Below are 16,268 nucleotides of genomic sequence, written 5' to 3' on the forward strand. Positions count from 1 at the left end.
AAGATATATACGATATAACTATAACAATATAATAACACAGCACTACATTTAAATGATATACTATATGTAATATGTATTGTGCATTTAATTATATTTTAATGGCTTAAAATGTATACTTTTATTGAAATAAGTAAAAAAAATGCAACGATGACAAATACTAAAAACATAATTATCCTTAAAAATCAAAATTTTGTTTTTGAATGAATTCCTAAATATATTCAATTTATGTAAATAAAAATAATAATTTTCCATAACGATAATTCTTCTCTAAATAATAAACGTTTATTGTTGAAACAATCATGTAATAATGCAATATATATATATCGGTATTATATTCGCAGATATTTATAGCTTATTACTTATTTTATTGATTTATTGTTATTTTAAATTTGTACTCAAATATGTAAAAATTATACATGCTTTTTGAAGTATTTTCATTCAAATCATCCCCTTTCCTAGGACACATATCAAACATGAATCTATTTAATAATGCAGAACTCACAATTGTATGGAAAGTATTAAATAGTACAATGACGTTATTGAAATATTTTTACCGTCCAATTATATTTAATTGGCAAAAAAAACACGCGACCCATGGGTCGAAATCTCCTAGTTTTCATACATAGTTGCTGTTCGTTAGTGGTGACACAATGTTTATGACAAGAATACATATTTTTTTATTGTGGTTAACAGTTTACACAAATGGAGAAATTTACAAAATTGGTAAGGTATTATTTACAACATTTACTCTGTATATTTAAATACACACAATTTAATATGTATTACATTATTCCGTTTTTTAAAACAAAGATATAAAAAATATATGTGTTGTCTTTGTCATACAAACCTACAATATGATGGCAAACTTAACGTTAACAATAATCCATATTGATTAAAAATTTGTTATTTTTTAAATGAGACTAAACTGACCTAATATAAAGTTTAAAGATAAAATCTCTATTATTTAGAGAATCTCGAAGACTTTTATTGATATTATAATTTTTATGCTAGTTAAGATCATATAAAATATACAAAAAATGTACAGTTTTATAATGCTCATAACTTAATTTTGATTAAAGGATCTATAAAAAGCCTCGATATTTCATTAATGGGTAATAATATTATCTTTAAATTTTAAAATACCTCACACTCAAGTTTTAAAAATAACAAAGTAAAATGGATTACTCTGTACTTACAATTTTCTTAAGTCGTAACTCGTAGTTACAAACCAATCTTGTAAGACAAAGAAAACACATGAATGTGTTGATGGTGGCCACTTAATAAATAATGGATAAAAAACAAATTTATAATGTATACCTATTAACGATTACAATATGTTTGCTTAACTTGCATTTAAATATTTTACTTTTTAATTTATCTTAAATTATTTTGAAGATATCATCATGTATAGTAAATAATAACACACGTTAATGGCAAAAATTATCAAGTCCCTACAATTTATATTTTTTGAATTACAACAAAATTATTAAAATTATTAATTTTTAATAGATGCCTAATTTTGTAATAATTGGAACTTCAAATTCCAATGTAAAGACATTTTGCATACAAAACATTTTATGATAAACCTCCTGCATTCAGTTTTAAAGCTTTTTGGCTCAGCATACATTTGTAGAAAATTATTTATAAAAATTTGAAAATTTGAATTTCTATTACAGCATATATTATAATATAACACTTTATTATATGTATAGAGTTAAGTTACAAAAATGCAAAATATTTTGAAAATTGTACAAATAGCTAGAAAATAATAGTATAAATATTTGATGAAAATTCCAAACATCTATAAAATATGACTTTGTTTGTATATGTTGAATTACAACAAAATAATGGAATCGATTTTGTCAAAAATTGATGTTGCATAAATATTGCCGATTATTAGTAAAAGTAACAGAATTTTTTTTTAACTTTTGAACCCCAAAATACCAATTAGATTCAATTTGCTACAAGAAACCACTCATTGAAGTTGAAGATCAAAGCATTTTTTCTACTATAAAAAACATCATTCAGACAAAAAAAAACAATAAAAACCTCATAATATTGTAAAACTAATAATTGTAAACCATTGTGAACCTTCATTGTTCCACTAAGAATTTAATACAAATTATCAATAGCGTAGGTGCCCACATAATATAATTCCATAACAATATAATTATTAATGTCTGTTCAGAACTATATTATTTTATATACCTACATATACGATATACCTACCTACCTAACCAAATTAAGCATTTTCCGTGTGGACATAAAGATCCATCTGTCAAAGGTTTAATTGAAACGGGCGACGAAGCAATACTCCCAGCACATGGAACTTTTCTTTTGAAAGTAAAATATTTATTATCTTTTATGCCCGGATTCGTTAATGAAAGAGTGGCTGTTTGTTATTTAACTACATGCAGTTATTTAATAATCCCAAAACGGTCAAAACTCGAATTTAACATAAGATGTTATGCTTCATTAAAAATATTATAAAAAATTAATATCAAATATCAAGACAGTGTTATAAGTGCTTAAAGTTGAAAATATACTGAAACAATATTACTTAAGCAATCCAAATTTATTTTATATTTGAGTTAGGTAGGTACATGGTAAGTATTAGCAAAATATTAGGAATTAGCCTAATATTTTCGTAAAATTAAATTTGAAATTTTTGTAGTGTTAATCGTTTTATTTAAGAATATTCTAATTTTATTCTACCTAAAAATACAAAACATGTTACTTAATAATAATTATAATATTATGTTTCCATTATCGAGTGGTTTTTAAAATCACACCCTCCCTAGAAAAACACGTACCAATTAATAAAAAAAACTACTGTCTTAGGAGACGGTTACGATCTGCTTATTGTTTAAACACGATCAGTCAATATAATATAATATAAAATGTATAATATATTATGTAATTATACCTACTCGTATATTATACATTTTTAAATGCAGCAAAAACAAATTAGATTTTTCTTCGTTGTTTGTCGTATTTATTTTTGTCTATGATGTTTAATAACAAATGCATTATTTACACACGATTTTTCATTAACTTTAAATCAAGGTTCAATTTTAGACTCTAAGTGGAGCGATGAATTTATTGATTTTACAATGTGTTTTTTATTTAGTTTTTTTTGTGTCTGTGTACACGATAAGTTGTCGAAATGATGCTTCGATTTTCAACTTCAGTAGCTTTTCCGGTTGGAAAGTGAATATAATTGATTGGTGAGTTGGAGAGGTAAAATTTTGAATTTCCTCAAATAGTTTTCAAAAGCACCGGGAAAAAAAACAAAAATTAAAGAAAACGGGAATTTTTACACAAAATAAATTTTTGAGAAAATCGAAATTTGATTGTTGGTGTAACTCTAAAAATTACCGTAGACACTTTAAATTTTCACTGAATGTTTTTACAGGCATTTTCTATACTCCATAAAATTTTCAAAATATTTCAAATCTTTTTAAGTTATTTATAGACAATTTTTTTTTTATAAATGACAATAAAATATTATTTGTTTGGTAAAAAAGATTTAAAATTAAAATACCAAGCTCCTGTTACGACGAAAGTTAAAAAATATTAAGAATACATAGTCACAATTTTTTTTTATAAGCATTTAAAGTTTGAATTTTGACAAAATACTTAAAAATCAAGAAAAATTTGTAAATTATTTTGATGAGTTAGAAATTAAAAAAAAAAATTATTTTTAAATCTAAGGTTCGAAAATTCAATACAAGATTCTTTGTGAATTAATCTACTTTTATCAAATAAAAAGTATCTATCTGTCAAATTATCAATACATTCATTGCTCCACTCAAAATTTAAAATAATTAGGTATTGACTTTTGAATATAGTTATAGATTTATTGAAAATAACTAAGGTCTATAAAGAAACTAATTTATTTCTACATATTATGGCTCAGACGTCACAATGTAAAAATATTATCTTTGCCATACATTATATAAACAAAAAATAACAACTACAGTACTTACCTATATTACGTTACAACCTTTTCTGTCTGTTTGACTAATTGGTTTTTGTTGTAATATACCCATATCAGAATTAAAACCATATATCGACTTCATTCACAATAAAATAACATTCCTTTACAGTTTACATCACCATCGACTCTTTTTTGACACTGTAACTAAAACACAACAATAAAGTACATTGAAAAATTAATTATTTAGATAGTATAAGTAACTGTATACCTAATATGAAATAAGATAATATGTAATAATAGTTTGAATATTAAACAAAATTTGAATTACTCCATTAACAAATTCCTATTTTTAGGAAATATAAAAACGACAATATCTTGAAAAAATTATTGGCCACAGGCTGTTTTAGTTAGGTTAAAAGTTCTGGCAACGTCACTGATAATTATATGACTAAAAAAATACATATATGTATATTGAACAAAAAAATCATTATTAAAATGCTATAGGCATACAACGCCCATTCATTAAACGCGGTAATTAAAATTAGATGTGCTCACTTTTTTTTAGATTCTGAACGAAGTGATGAATGTATTAATTTTACAATGATGGTTTTAGATTGTAAATGTTGAGCTATCATAGTTTTATACTAATAGCTAATAAAAAAAAAAAAAAAAAAAACTAATAAACTTCAACTTAAAAATACAGAAATCAATCTCACTAATAATAAATACACTGTAATAGGTAGATAATATGGCTATATATGCAAGCATTGCATTTGTTAGGGTTGAAAAATTATAATTAGATATTTTATATATGGGTTTTTAATAAAATTGTAATATAGATTTTTTTTTTTTTTTTTTTTGGGGGGGGGGGGGGGTGAGGCTTCTACAACAAGGGCCATTAGCCTGTGGAACTGTCGGGGAGGAAACTGTTGGTTTCGGTACTGGTGGATGTTTAGGCAGAATTTCGAATGGGCACCCGTAGGTTTCTGCCATGCCTAGGTGGGGAGCGGCGGCCTTTCTTTCCAGATAGCATGAACGGGCCGGAAAGCGATGCCACCCATGACCACCGGGATTCGGTGCGCGTCGCAACCGACGCCTTAATTTGTCCGGCCACTACACCCTCTATTATAGTTTTGCATACGATATTTTCAACAGAAAATTGTCAAATTATTTTAAACTAACGTAAACTATTAACATTTAATTATAATAACAAAACTTTTACTAATATTATGTTTCTATATTTTGTAATATTATATATTTTACAGGTGTATTAACACAAAGTGAAAATGATACAAACTTCATTCAATTGAAATCCATTGCGACAAACTACAACGTTTCGATCGAACCTATTTTAAACAATCCGTCGTATAATATAACTAATAAATGTATGTATAGCCTTGTGCTATATTTAGTATTCACCTTTATTGAATTAATAAAGTCAAATTAGAATAGTTAATCAATAAATACGGAAATACCCTGGAAACATTGTTTTTGTCATAATTAAGTATTTGAATAACTATTTACTGCTATTAGATTAAATACGTAGAATTTAATTTTAAAAAGGATTTCAAATTAACTAAACGTCGTATTTTATACTAAGGTCATGGTATACAATACGATTAATGTTTATTAATTGTATACCAGTATAATAGATATTAGTACTTGGATACATAGGTACTATTGTACATAATTCTGAGTTTTCAATATTCAAAATCCTATATCTATCGTCCTGAAATGCTATGGAACTGATATAATTAGACATTAGTATACCTACAATACGTTACAAATAGTTATTTACTTTAAACATCAATATTACCGCAAGATTTTTATTTTTTACAGTTTGCAGTGCTGTGTCGAATAACGCATTAGCCACCATTGACCTCCTCGTTCCCCCGTGTATACTATGCTGGAAAATAAGTAACGCAAATTCAATGGCCTATTTTCGAACTGACTTTTCCTACATTCAAACGACAATCCAATTAATTGAATCATATGTCACATGGTTGAATATTACTAAAGAAATTACGTTCGTATTCACTAACCAAGCAGGTAAATGTATTATTTTTAATCAATATTTTCTAAAATATTTGAACTAACTTCTTGTACTCAGATGCAGATCAAGCCGTTGACTATTTAATTTCGGGAAAATCATCTTTAAGAGCTATTGTCTTAAATCAACTAACATCGAATGAAATTGCTCAAATTAAGAATACGAAAATTGGTATAAGACACGTAGCTCTAATAGGAAATAATTTGGATCAATATGTGCAGACAGTTAGTGCAAAAATCAATACATAGCCGTGTATCTAACCTACACTATAAAGCTAATGTAAAAAACAACTGTTTTTTAATCAGATAAATCAAGAGAAATTAATAAAACTGGATGAATCCTGGATAATTGTTACAAACGATTCGACCAAGTTAAAACTTGAATCGTCAGTAACACTCATGAAGTTCGCGTCATGGAGAAATGGATACACAAATAAAATGACGCGTGCTAGAACTTTATTTAACTTCATTTTCTACTTTTTAGACCGTGTACCACGGGATCGTCCAAAACTTAGTTGCGACTTGATTTCAGATGTTTTAGTCTTAGAAAAACGAAAAAAAATCGAAGATATACTCGACTCGGTATATTCCTAAAACATATTATCTAAGTATACTATATATAACCCATCATACATATTACAATTTATAATTTTTATATCTAATACCTAATAATTCTTATAATATTTATAGAATAATGCGTTTTAATATATATAATAGTATGTACTTATTATGTTTAAGTATATTATGTATATGTGTGTTACTTGTATCCAATGTTTAGTACAAAAATAAAAATGAATTGCATTACGACATTGATACCAACCTGATGACGTACAACGAACAAGCGATGATACTCAGAGTCAGTCCGGATGGTGAACCTAATCAGTTGGGTGCGTGGACCGTAAATGAAGGTTTAGAAATGAAATCCAACGCTTCAACTCTAATCAGCGGCCGCCGATTCTTTAGAATTGGAACCGCAATGGTTAGTTTAAATTTTATTAAAGATTTGATACCATCATATTAATAATGTTGTAATTGAAAATCTTATGAGCTCTATTTTTATACCCTAAGTCTATTCCTTGGACGTTCATGGACGGTGAGTGGAAAGGTTATTGTATTGATCTAATCGAAAAACTGTCCAATGAAATGAATTTCAAATACGAATTAGTCGTTAAAGACAAATTTGGTTCACTCGACCCAGTAACAAACCAGTGGAACGGGCTCATCGGTGGACTTGTGGAAGGAGTGAGTGAATGTTGAGTAGGATTTACGTATAGGTACGTAATTATTAATTTTCAAGCTTTTATATTACTGTGTGGTTACAGGAATTAGATATTGTTATAGCTGCACTCACCATGACATCGGAACGGGAAGAAGTTATAGATTTCATCGCCCCATACTTTGAACAAACGGGAATATCAATAGGTGAAAGAAATATATAAACATTTTAATTGGTTTATAATTTTAAAAAAAAAAACGAGAAAGCCATCACTCTGAGGAAGTGAATATGTTAAAGATATTTGAATTCAACAATAAATTATTTTATGGCATAAAAAAAAATTCTGAAGTGAAATGAATATAGTAGCCTATATTTTTAAGAATATTTTAAAATACATTTATATTGGTAACAAACTAATAAGTATTAGTAATACGGTAGCTAATATAGGAAGAATAGTAAAATAGCATGATATAATATTATACTATACTATTTTTAAAACCTACCGTAAATGCTAAATCGGTGAGATTAAGTTCGTGGTATAAGTATATACAATGTTATCAAAGATGAAATTTTTATACTAAAAAATTCGGATTTGTATTTTTTTAATTTCTATTTACATACGAAAAATCTTATGCTGAATTTCCAAGCTTTAGCAATTGATAATTTAATAAATCGTTTACTTAAAAAAATTGAATTTAAAAAATTATATCTATATGTATATTTTTGACATTTTTAAATTGTTAAAAAAAACAACTTTTTAACTAATTAAAGCTAGGTAACATTTTTTTTTAAATATAATATAGAAAAAAAAGCTATAAAGAGACTAAAATAGCAATAAAATATTTTGAAATTTATATTATACCTAAATATTAAAATAAATATATGGTAAAAATCCAAGTATTGCTGCAATAATTTATTTTTTTGTTACTATGAAGAAAAAAATTGATTTTGTCGAAATCTGTTTCTGGTTAAAAATGCACGTTTTTCTTTAATTGTTATGTTTTTTTTTCAATTTTTTTGAAAAGTACCAAGTATGCATTTTTTGAAACATCATTACTGATGTGATTGGCGACCTATGGTTTAAAACAAACGTGAATCCAAGAGGGGCCAAGGGTTGATGCCCCCCCCCCCCCGTAGACTTGTGGATTCTAGAATATCTGTTTTCGGTAGTAAAATACATTACCTTGGCGATTGGCTAAAATGTTATCCCCCCTCCCGTAAATCTATACTGGATCCACGTCTGGTCTAAAATAAATTATAAAAACACACATCATTGTAAAATCAATTCATTTATAACTCCCCTCTGAATCTAAAAAAAATGGCTGCACATTTAATCTTCAGATTTTTCGCTTAATGCCAACGAACGCGCAATTCTACAACACTAAATAGTGTAAAATAACAATGTTGAAATGTTTCTTTCTTTATGTGTGTATCATTGGTATCAACCATTCTTTTACTGTTAGACTCAAAATTATATTTGCGCAGTGCTATACAAAAGCTTAACAGGCCACTACGTAACATATTTCAATTGAGATATATTAAATTTAAAAGCAATAAATCATCGCATTTGAAAGAATATTCTGAACAAGAGTTTTTTAAACTGCACTTGTTTACATTTCCACATTTTAATCCTTAAACATTCAAACATTCTTTAAAAAAAATTTGTGCTTAAGGAAATCACCGAGAAAAACGAACGTACGAACGTATAATTTTACTTTAATTGATATACATTTTTCTTGTTTTTAATTCATTCAAAATAAGTATTGGTTTAACGAAACGTATTTTAAAAGAAAATTCTTAAAAATATACTATTGAATAGCGAAGTCTTGACTCAAAATCAATTATCTTAGCAATGAAAACTAATAGAATTATTTATTTTTGTATAACACTTTATAACACAACGAGTACATTGCACGAGTACATTCGATTGAGAGGCAAGACATTTCTTATAGCACATCGGTATTAGGTTTTATTTTTCTGAAAGTTAAAAAAAAAATCAGATAACTCATTTTAAAGCATTTATTGTGTATAAATGAAAACCAAAAATAAATATTTTACTCTCGGAAATCAGAATCTATTGCTAAAAACTGAAAATTGCGTTGCAATCAGATGGCATTAAGACCCCAAAAATACATACGCAGAACACCATATCACCAGTCTATATTTCCCAAGTAATTCGTGATTTTAAATTGTGAATACTGTATTGAATACAATATTTCAAACTCAAATGTGAAATTATTACTAATAATAGTATAGCCACAACACAGTGCGGTCCTTATTTTACGATTAGTAATATTGAATAATTGTAAAAAATTGTTAAATGCCCACAGGTAATACACTTCATATTATTAACAGTAGGTACAATATGTTTTGTGAACACATAAATTTAGTTTTCACTGTTTTTATTTTCAGTATTATTTTACCAGAACTAGAGATAAATTAAATAAAAACCAAAAAGTTTTTTAAAACTAATTATATGTTACAACTTATAAGAACCGTTGATCCTCGATGTGTCATTATCGAATATAGAAAAAACTACAAACACATGAATACATATTACATAGTACATACACACATACCTACATTGCATGATACATATAAACATACATACACGAACTGTAGTGATTTAAAGTCACGGAAACAAGAAAAACAACTTTTCTTCCTGTGCTTTTATCTTTCTTTGTGTCTATTTTATAGTCTGTGTACTATATATATTAATATCCTGTTACCGCCAAACTATTTTAGTGTCGTCTGCCAAATTGTATAACTTGGGTAGGTAGGAATATAACGATAAATTATAATATTACTTATTACTTATTATCATACCTACAGAGCCCACTTTTATCCAAACAACTAAACCCATTTCAACAAAAAATACAACCGAATGCAATCCAGTAAGTAAAATTAGTAACTCATTTCATTATTCCACTTACCTATACCTATATATTATATAAATACCGGGTTCCAATTTGACAATTTATTTCAGGCAGATCTCAAGATTTAAATAAACAGAATTTGTGTACCGACCAACTACTACCTACTCGCTGTGTTATAATACTTGTTTATATAATACTTGTGGTTCTTAAGTGTTCCTCGGCTATATATAATTATAGTACCGCCAATCAGTGGCGGCGCGAATAGCTATTTTATGAGGCGGCCGCCTCATACAAAAGTGAGGGTGGGTATCCCAATGACTCCAAGACCTATAGGGCTAGTTTATAATTTACACTCACATAGTCACATAATCACATACCACAAACATACTAGGGTAAATATTAGGTAATCTTCGTTACATTATCGAGATATGGATTTATTAGGTACTTTTGCCTCATGAAATAAAATAAATGCCAATGTAAATTGTAAAATTACGCCTACCCCTACCATGATCTCCACATATACTTCTAAAATAGATACCTAACAATATTCGTCGCTTGGTCGCTTTATCTAACCATGTGTCATTTCAGTGATCAGGAAACCGTTCAGAAAGACTTCGCTGTTCAAGTTCATGACCGTACTAAAACCCGAAGTTTGGCTTAGTATCGTAGCTGCTCTGGCCATGACTGCGGTCATGATCTGGATACTAGACAAATACTCGCCTTACAGTGCACAGAACAACAAAGCCAAATACGAACAATTCAGGTATATTTACCTACCATTTACGATAAGTATAAATGGGGAATTATTGATTCCGCCGAAACTACCTGTTTAGAAAAAAGGTTTGTATCGATTCCGCCGGCTACTGTATAAAATATCTACATATCGATTCCGCCGGCTACTGTTAATATTATTTACATATTGATTCCGCCGGACACTGTTTATCCCCCCCTTGTATATGTATTTTATATAGTACATAATACAAATAAAAAAATAATAATTGTATAATTCAAAAATAAAATGTATATTCAAATTAATTCGTGTATGTGAATATATTATAAAATATTAAAATGTATATAGGTAATATGTACTATAGTCTGAATTGTATAGTCTTGTATATTATGTAGGACTGTAATTTTAAAAATACATTTACAAATTACAAGGGTGGGATAAACAGTAGCCGGCGGAGTCAATAGCCGGCGGAATCGATATAAAATCGGCGGAATCGATATACGCCCCGAGAATCAACTAAAACATAAAATAGATCTCGGAAATCAACTAGGGTGCTGGGTGGTGATCTACTTTTCCGCCAAAATCGACCTTTCCGTTTACCGCCAATACAAAAATATATATTTCCTTTTACTGCCACCACAAATTTCAGTTTCTATATTTTGGTAACCCCTTGGTAATGATTTTTAAAATAACAAAAATAATTAGGTAATCAATTTTTAATTAAATATATGATTTTACAAAAACACATTCAAGTGATTACTTAAAATTAAAATTATATATAATATTGTATAATATATTACAAAAAAGTCAATATTACGACGTAAAATACAATATCACAGTCAAACATTTAATTATATTATTTATTTATTTCTTATAGTTATACTCTATTGATTACCTAATGTTATAAGTATCGTAAAATCTATAAAAGATCAAACCAGACAAGCGTTATCTTTATTGTCAGTTGTCGCATAAATTTCGAACATGATCTTATTAATAGAGAAAAAACATGATTTTGAACATATTATCTACGTGATAAATATACGTAGGTATATAATATAATATTTTAATACTTTCAATCATAATTTTAAATATCACTTGAATGTTTTTTGTAAAATCATATATTTAATTAAAAATTGAGTACCTAATTTTTTTGTTATTTTAAAAATAATTACCAAGGGGTTACTAAAATGTAGAAACTGAAATTTGTGATGACGGTAAAAGGAAATATATATTTTTGTACTGGCGGTAAACGAAAAGGTTGATTTTGGCGGAAAACGGTGACGCTCATCAACTCACTTATCCCGCGATTTTCAACCCCAAAAAAAGTTATATCATTATATTTAACTGTACTTACGTTTTTTATGAGTTTTTTTTTTTTGAAAAATCACAAATATTGACCACGAGTGTTTATTTTGGATAGCTGTCGAAAAAATAAAATATTATCCCATATTATATTAGGATTTACAGACAAAAGTCAAACGTAAGTGTACGTATATAATAGGTACCTATATTAAAGCCGCATATATTAGCACAATGATTGCAGTTTTCAGCGTACACATTACATCTTACAGTGAATCTTTATTCTATACATTATACGCTGTGTGCAGGCATTTCACACTCGTCGAGAGCTTTTGGTTCGCCTTGACGTCTTTTACGCCACAAGGAGGAGGAGAAACGCCAAAAGCGATCAGCGGCCGCGTCTTGGTGGCCGCTTATTGGGTTTTCGTCGTCCTCATGTTGGCTACGTTCACTGCTAATTTGGCAGCATTTCTGACAGTGGAAAGGATGCAGGTGAGCTATATATTATTATTATGTTCCTCGGTTTTATATATACCCATTGGCGCAACTAGGGGGGTGCAAAAGGGTCTTTAGCACCCCCAAGTTCTAATTTAGCACCCCTTGATGTTTTAAATCTAACTATTATAATTATAATGAAATAACATCAATTTTATGTTTTTAATAGTATAGTTGCGCCTATGTATATATACCCATACGTAACACACTATAATAAATTGCATGATGTTTATATTTATTATATTATTTAACAATTTGTCCGTATTGCACTACCTACTGCATAATATATACAGACGCCAGTGCAGTCCTTACAACAATTAGCTCGACAGTCGAGGATCAATTATTCGGTGGTTGACGGTAGCGACGCCCATCATTTCTTTCGCAACATGAAAATGGCAGAAGACATTTTATACAAGCGAGTACCTATACTACCTATATGTTTACTGATTTCACATGTGTAATATTTATACAGCGTAAAAATAAAAAAACAAAGAAAAACAATAATTGATAAAAACCATGAAATACTTGAGGTTTTTGTACTGTGGTAATTCAGAAAAAAGTTCTTAGAGACTTGTATTCTTTACTACTCCGTTGTCCAGCAAGTATAACGTAACTCCATATATAGGCATGCGTAAGCCTCTTTTTTAGGGTATGTAGAAAAGCTGCCACTGACACGCCCTAAAAGTTATTTTAAGCATGTAAAATTCTGATGATATTTTATATACACAATGCACAAATATTGAAATGCCTTAGGCCGGTTCTTACAATGTCCGGTAAAGTGTCTGTTAACTTTAACAGGAAATTATAAAAACGACTCTTAGTGTTTAATTAAAAAAATACCATGACAAAATACAAAAAATATATACTTCGCAAATACTTGGTACCTCATTGATAACTGATAACCATGGATGTTTCAACTTTAAATTTGCTATAGCTATTGTAATATCACCCGGCCATGGGTATGCCAATAAGTGGCATACCAATATTCTTATTGTGATTATATAAGTGAATCAAACCTAATCACTACCGTTAGTCTGATATCATTTCCCTGGTTTTTAATCATTTGTTATCATCATAAATATTTCAATATACGTACTAATTATTTTTCTTGCGCAAAAAAAAGTTTTTTTACAGGGTCGATTTTCGCCGCACAAAGAGCTTCAAGGCATACAGCTGCATACCCTGATACCCCCTGCGCATTCCTATGAGTAACTCTGATAATATTCTGAAGAAAGGGTTGAGATTTCCATAAATCCCTCAATCGTTAGATATTTTGCGAAATTCAATGCTTTAGAACATTTTTAAATATGATGAATCCATGAAATATTTTATTGCTTTAAAATTTAAATCAACATTGTACCATTTGTACCTATAGCCTATAGGTATGTTATGTTGCATGCAATGTCTAGTAGATAAAGTCAATTTTTTTAATAATCTTTTCAAGTTCACCATTTTACACAAATAAGGCAATAGAGTACTAAACAGTGAACACTGTGTATACGAAAACTAAAATACAAATAACGATTAGAATTTTTAATACTATGGATCACAAGTCACAATGGTGTTGGACTTGAAACAGTTATAGATACCACGTACCGACATACCTATAGGATGATTCCACCGTTGTAAAAAACAAATTAAATCTATTTATTTCGAGGCTAGACAAAACTTGTTTTTTATATCACTGGTAAACAGAAGTATACTGTATCTATTTGACATTTAGTAAAATACGTTTAGGTTAAAGTGCTTCAATTTCAAATAGAAAATAATATGTATCCAAGGCTTAGCTTAGGTCCTAAGCATTCTAGAAATCGACTAATTTAATTTCAATGCCTAGTAATATATTTATATATATTATAATATAGGCAGGTAGGTACTTATGGTACTGTATATAGTAATTAAGTATATAGACCACAAGAAAATTGTATGTTACACATGTATTATATTATTATTGCAGAATCTGGATAGGTATATTCTAAAAATAATTCTCACCGATGAGGCTATGATTTATGAGAAGGAACCAAGTAACTGAAGTAACCAACTTATTTTTTTTCAATAAGAAAATTTAATATTTTTAGTGTATGGAAAGAGATAGCATTAAATCAAACAAACAATCGAAAAGATTTTCGAGTTTGGGATTATCCGATAAAAGAAGAATTTGGACAAATATTAGCGGCAATAGAAAGAACTGGAACCGTTCCGAACAGATCTATCGGATATCAAATGGTGACCGTAGTCAAAAACTTTAATAATCTAAAATTAAATTAAATTCATTTAAATTAATTTAAACATTAATAGTTTACTATAAAATTGAACACTTATGATTTATAATACATCTACCATTTTATTATAATAGGTATTGGACAATGAGCAAGGTGAATTCGCTCTAATTCACGATTCGTCTGACATTGAGTATGAGGTTTATAATAACTGTAACCTGACCGAGGTAGGAGAAATATTTGCGGAAAGACCATATTCGATAGCTGTCCAGCAAGGAAGCCTCATACAAGAGGAAATTAGTAGAAAGTAATTTTAATGACACTTATTTGTATTGATAATAAAATAATAGGACCTAACCACCAGACAATTTTCTAGGATATTGGATTTACAAAAGGATCGATTTTTCGAACTATTGAACGCCAAGTATTGGAATGCTTCCAAAGTGAACATGTGTCCGAATGCCGACGATAGTGAAGGCATCACATTAGAGAGTTTAGGTAATCACTATAATTTTTCAGTAGACTAATTGTAAAAGTAATAACTCTTAATAAAGACACAGACTATACTCCGTTTGTAATAAGGACCTTGGCAGCGACAGTTTTCGTCACCTTCACCTAGTCAAATGCCTGACGTATAATAGTTAAGACATGCCCCAGCGCACAAATCGACCACCGAGGTTCCTTGTTAACATGAACGAAGTATAGAGTCTGAGTGGTCCTAATAATGAGTAGGTAATAATAATTCCTGACATTAAATTAAATTTAATGTTTGATTGAATAATATACTATTTTATCTAACATACATAATAATATTGTAATATTAAAACAAGTAATTAAACTTATAGAATGTAAATCGTTCAATCGCGAATCTTATCAAACAAAACGTATTATAATTATAATACGTAGGTAGCCTAACAAAAATAAAGTTTTTCTCAAAATTTAAGTTAATAAATATTCCAACAAACTACATACTTACCTTAATTTTTAACTATATTATTATGTTTCTAGGCGGTGTTTTCATAGCTACATTAGTTGGCTTGTTGATAGCGTTGATAACACTTGCTTTCGAAGTTGTCTATTTTAAACACAAACGCGCCAAGGTAGCTGAAGTCGGTGTTGTTAATAATATCATTCACAAGGATAAGCTGATGTATGGCCACGAGTTATTCATGACGTTAGGCAGGAATTCAAATTCAGATGAACAAACACGTTGGGCAAATAAGATCAAACTAGATTCAACTACTGGCCGTCTAAACAATGCATTATTCTTTCGAAGGAACAAATTTCAAAACTAGAACTTCAGTTGTTTGATATAATGTTTTATAATATTTATAAATAATATAGTATGGATATAAATTGATTAACTAATACATTTCATAAATAAATTATTTTACATCATATATATATATATATATTATACAAATGCACTAATTCAACATAACAC

General features: G+C 28.6%; 1 protein-coding gene across 1 annotated transcript; it reads left to right on the forward strand.

Annotated features, from left to right (window-relative positions):
• Nucleotides 1-648: 648 nt before the first annotated feature.
• Nucleotides 649-16,133, forward strand: Ir8a (Ionotropic receptor 8a). Its single transcript, XM_089228414.1, has 15 exons — nucleotides 649-723; nucleotides 5,206-5,325; nucleotides 5,780-5,989; nucleotides 6,051-6,214; nucleotides 6,296-6,571; nucleotides 6,768-6,968; nucleotides 7,058-7,231; nucleotides 7,312-7,411; nucleotides 10,670-10,844; nucleotides 12,419-12,602; nucleotides 12,899-13,020; nucleotides 14,684-14,831; nucleotides 14,962-15,131; nucleotides 15,201-15,322; nucleotides 15,833-16,133. Exons 1-15 carry the CDS (start codon nucleotides 651-653, stop codon nucleotides 16,117-16,119), a joined length of 2,526 nt encoding a protein of 841 aa, XP_089084540.1. The 5' UTR covers nucleotides 649-650; the 3' UTR covers nucleotides 16,120-16,133.
• Nucleotides 16,134-16,268: the final 135 nt, after the last annotated feature.

This window comes from Diuraphis noxia, unplaced genomic scaffold (assembly GCF_037042655.1).
Source record: "Diuraphis noxia isolate RWA-SAM2 unplaced genomic scaffold, SU_Dnox_SAM2 contig0005, whole genome shotgun sequence".
NCBI lineage: Eukaryota > Metazoa > Arthropoda > Insecta > Hemiptera > Aphididae > Diuraphis > Diuraphis noxia.

Bases quoted from the DNA above. Each gene is read 5' to 3' on its own strand.
- Ir8a (XM_089228414.1), top strand. From the start codon at position 651: ATGTTTATGACAAGAATACATATTTTTTTATTGTGGTTAACAGTTTAC. The intron at 7,232-7,311 runs GTGAGTGAATGT...GTGTGGTTACAG, and splicing joins TCGGTGGACTTGTGGAAGGA to GAATTAGATATTGTTATAGC. The intron at 7,412-10,669 runs GTGAAAGAAATA...GTGTCATTTCAG, and splicing joins ACAAACGGGAATATCAATAG to TGATCAGGAAACCGTTCAGA.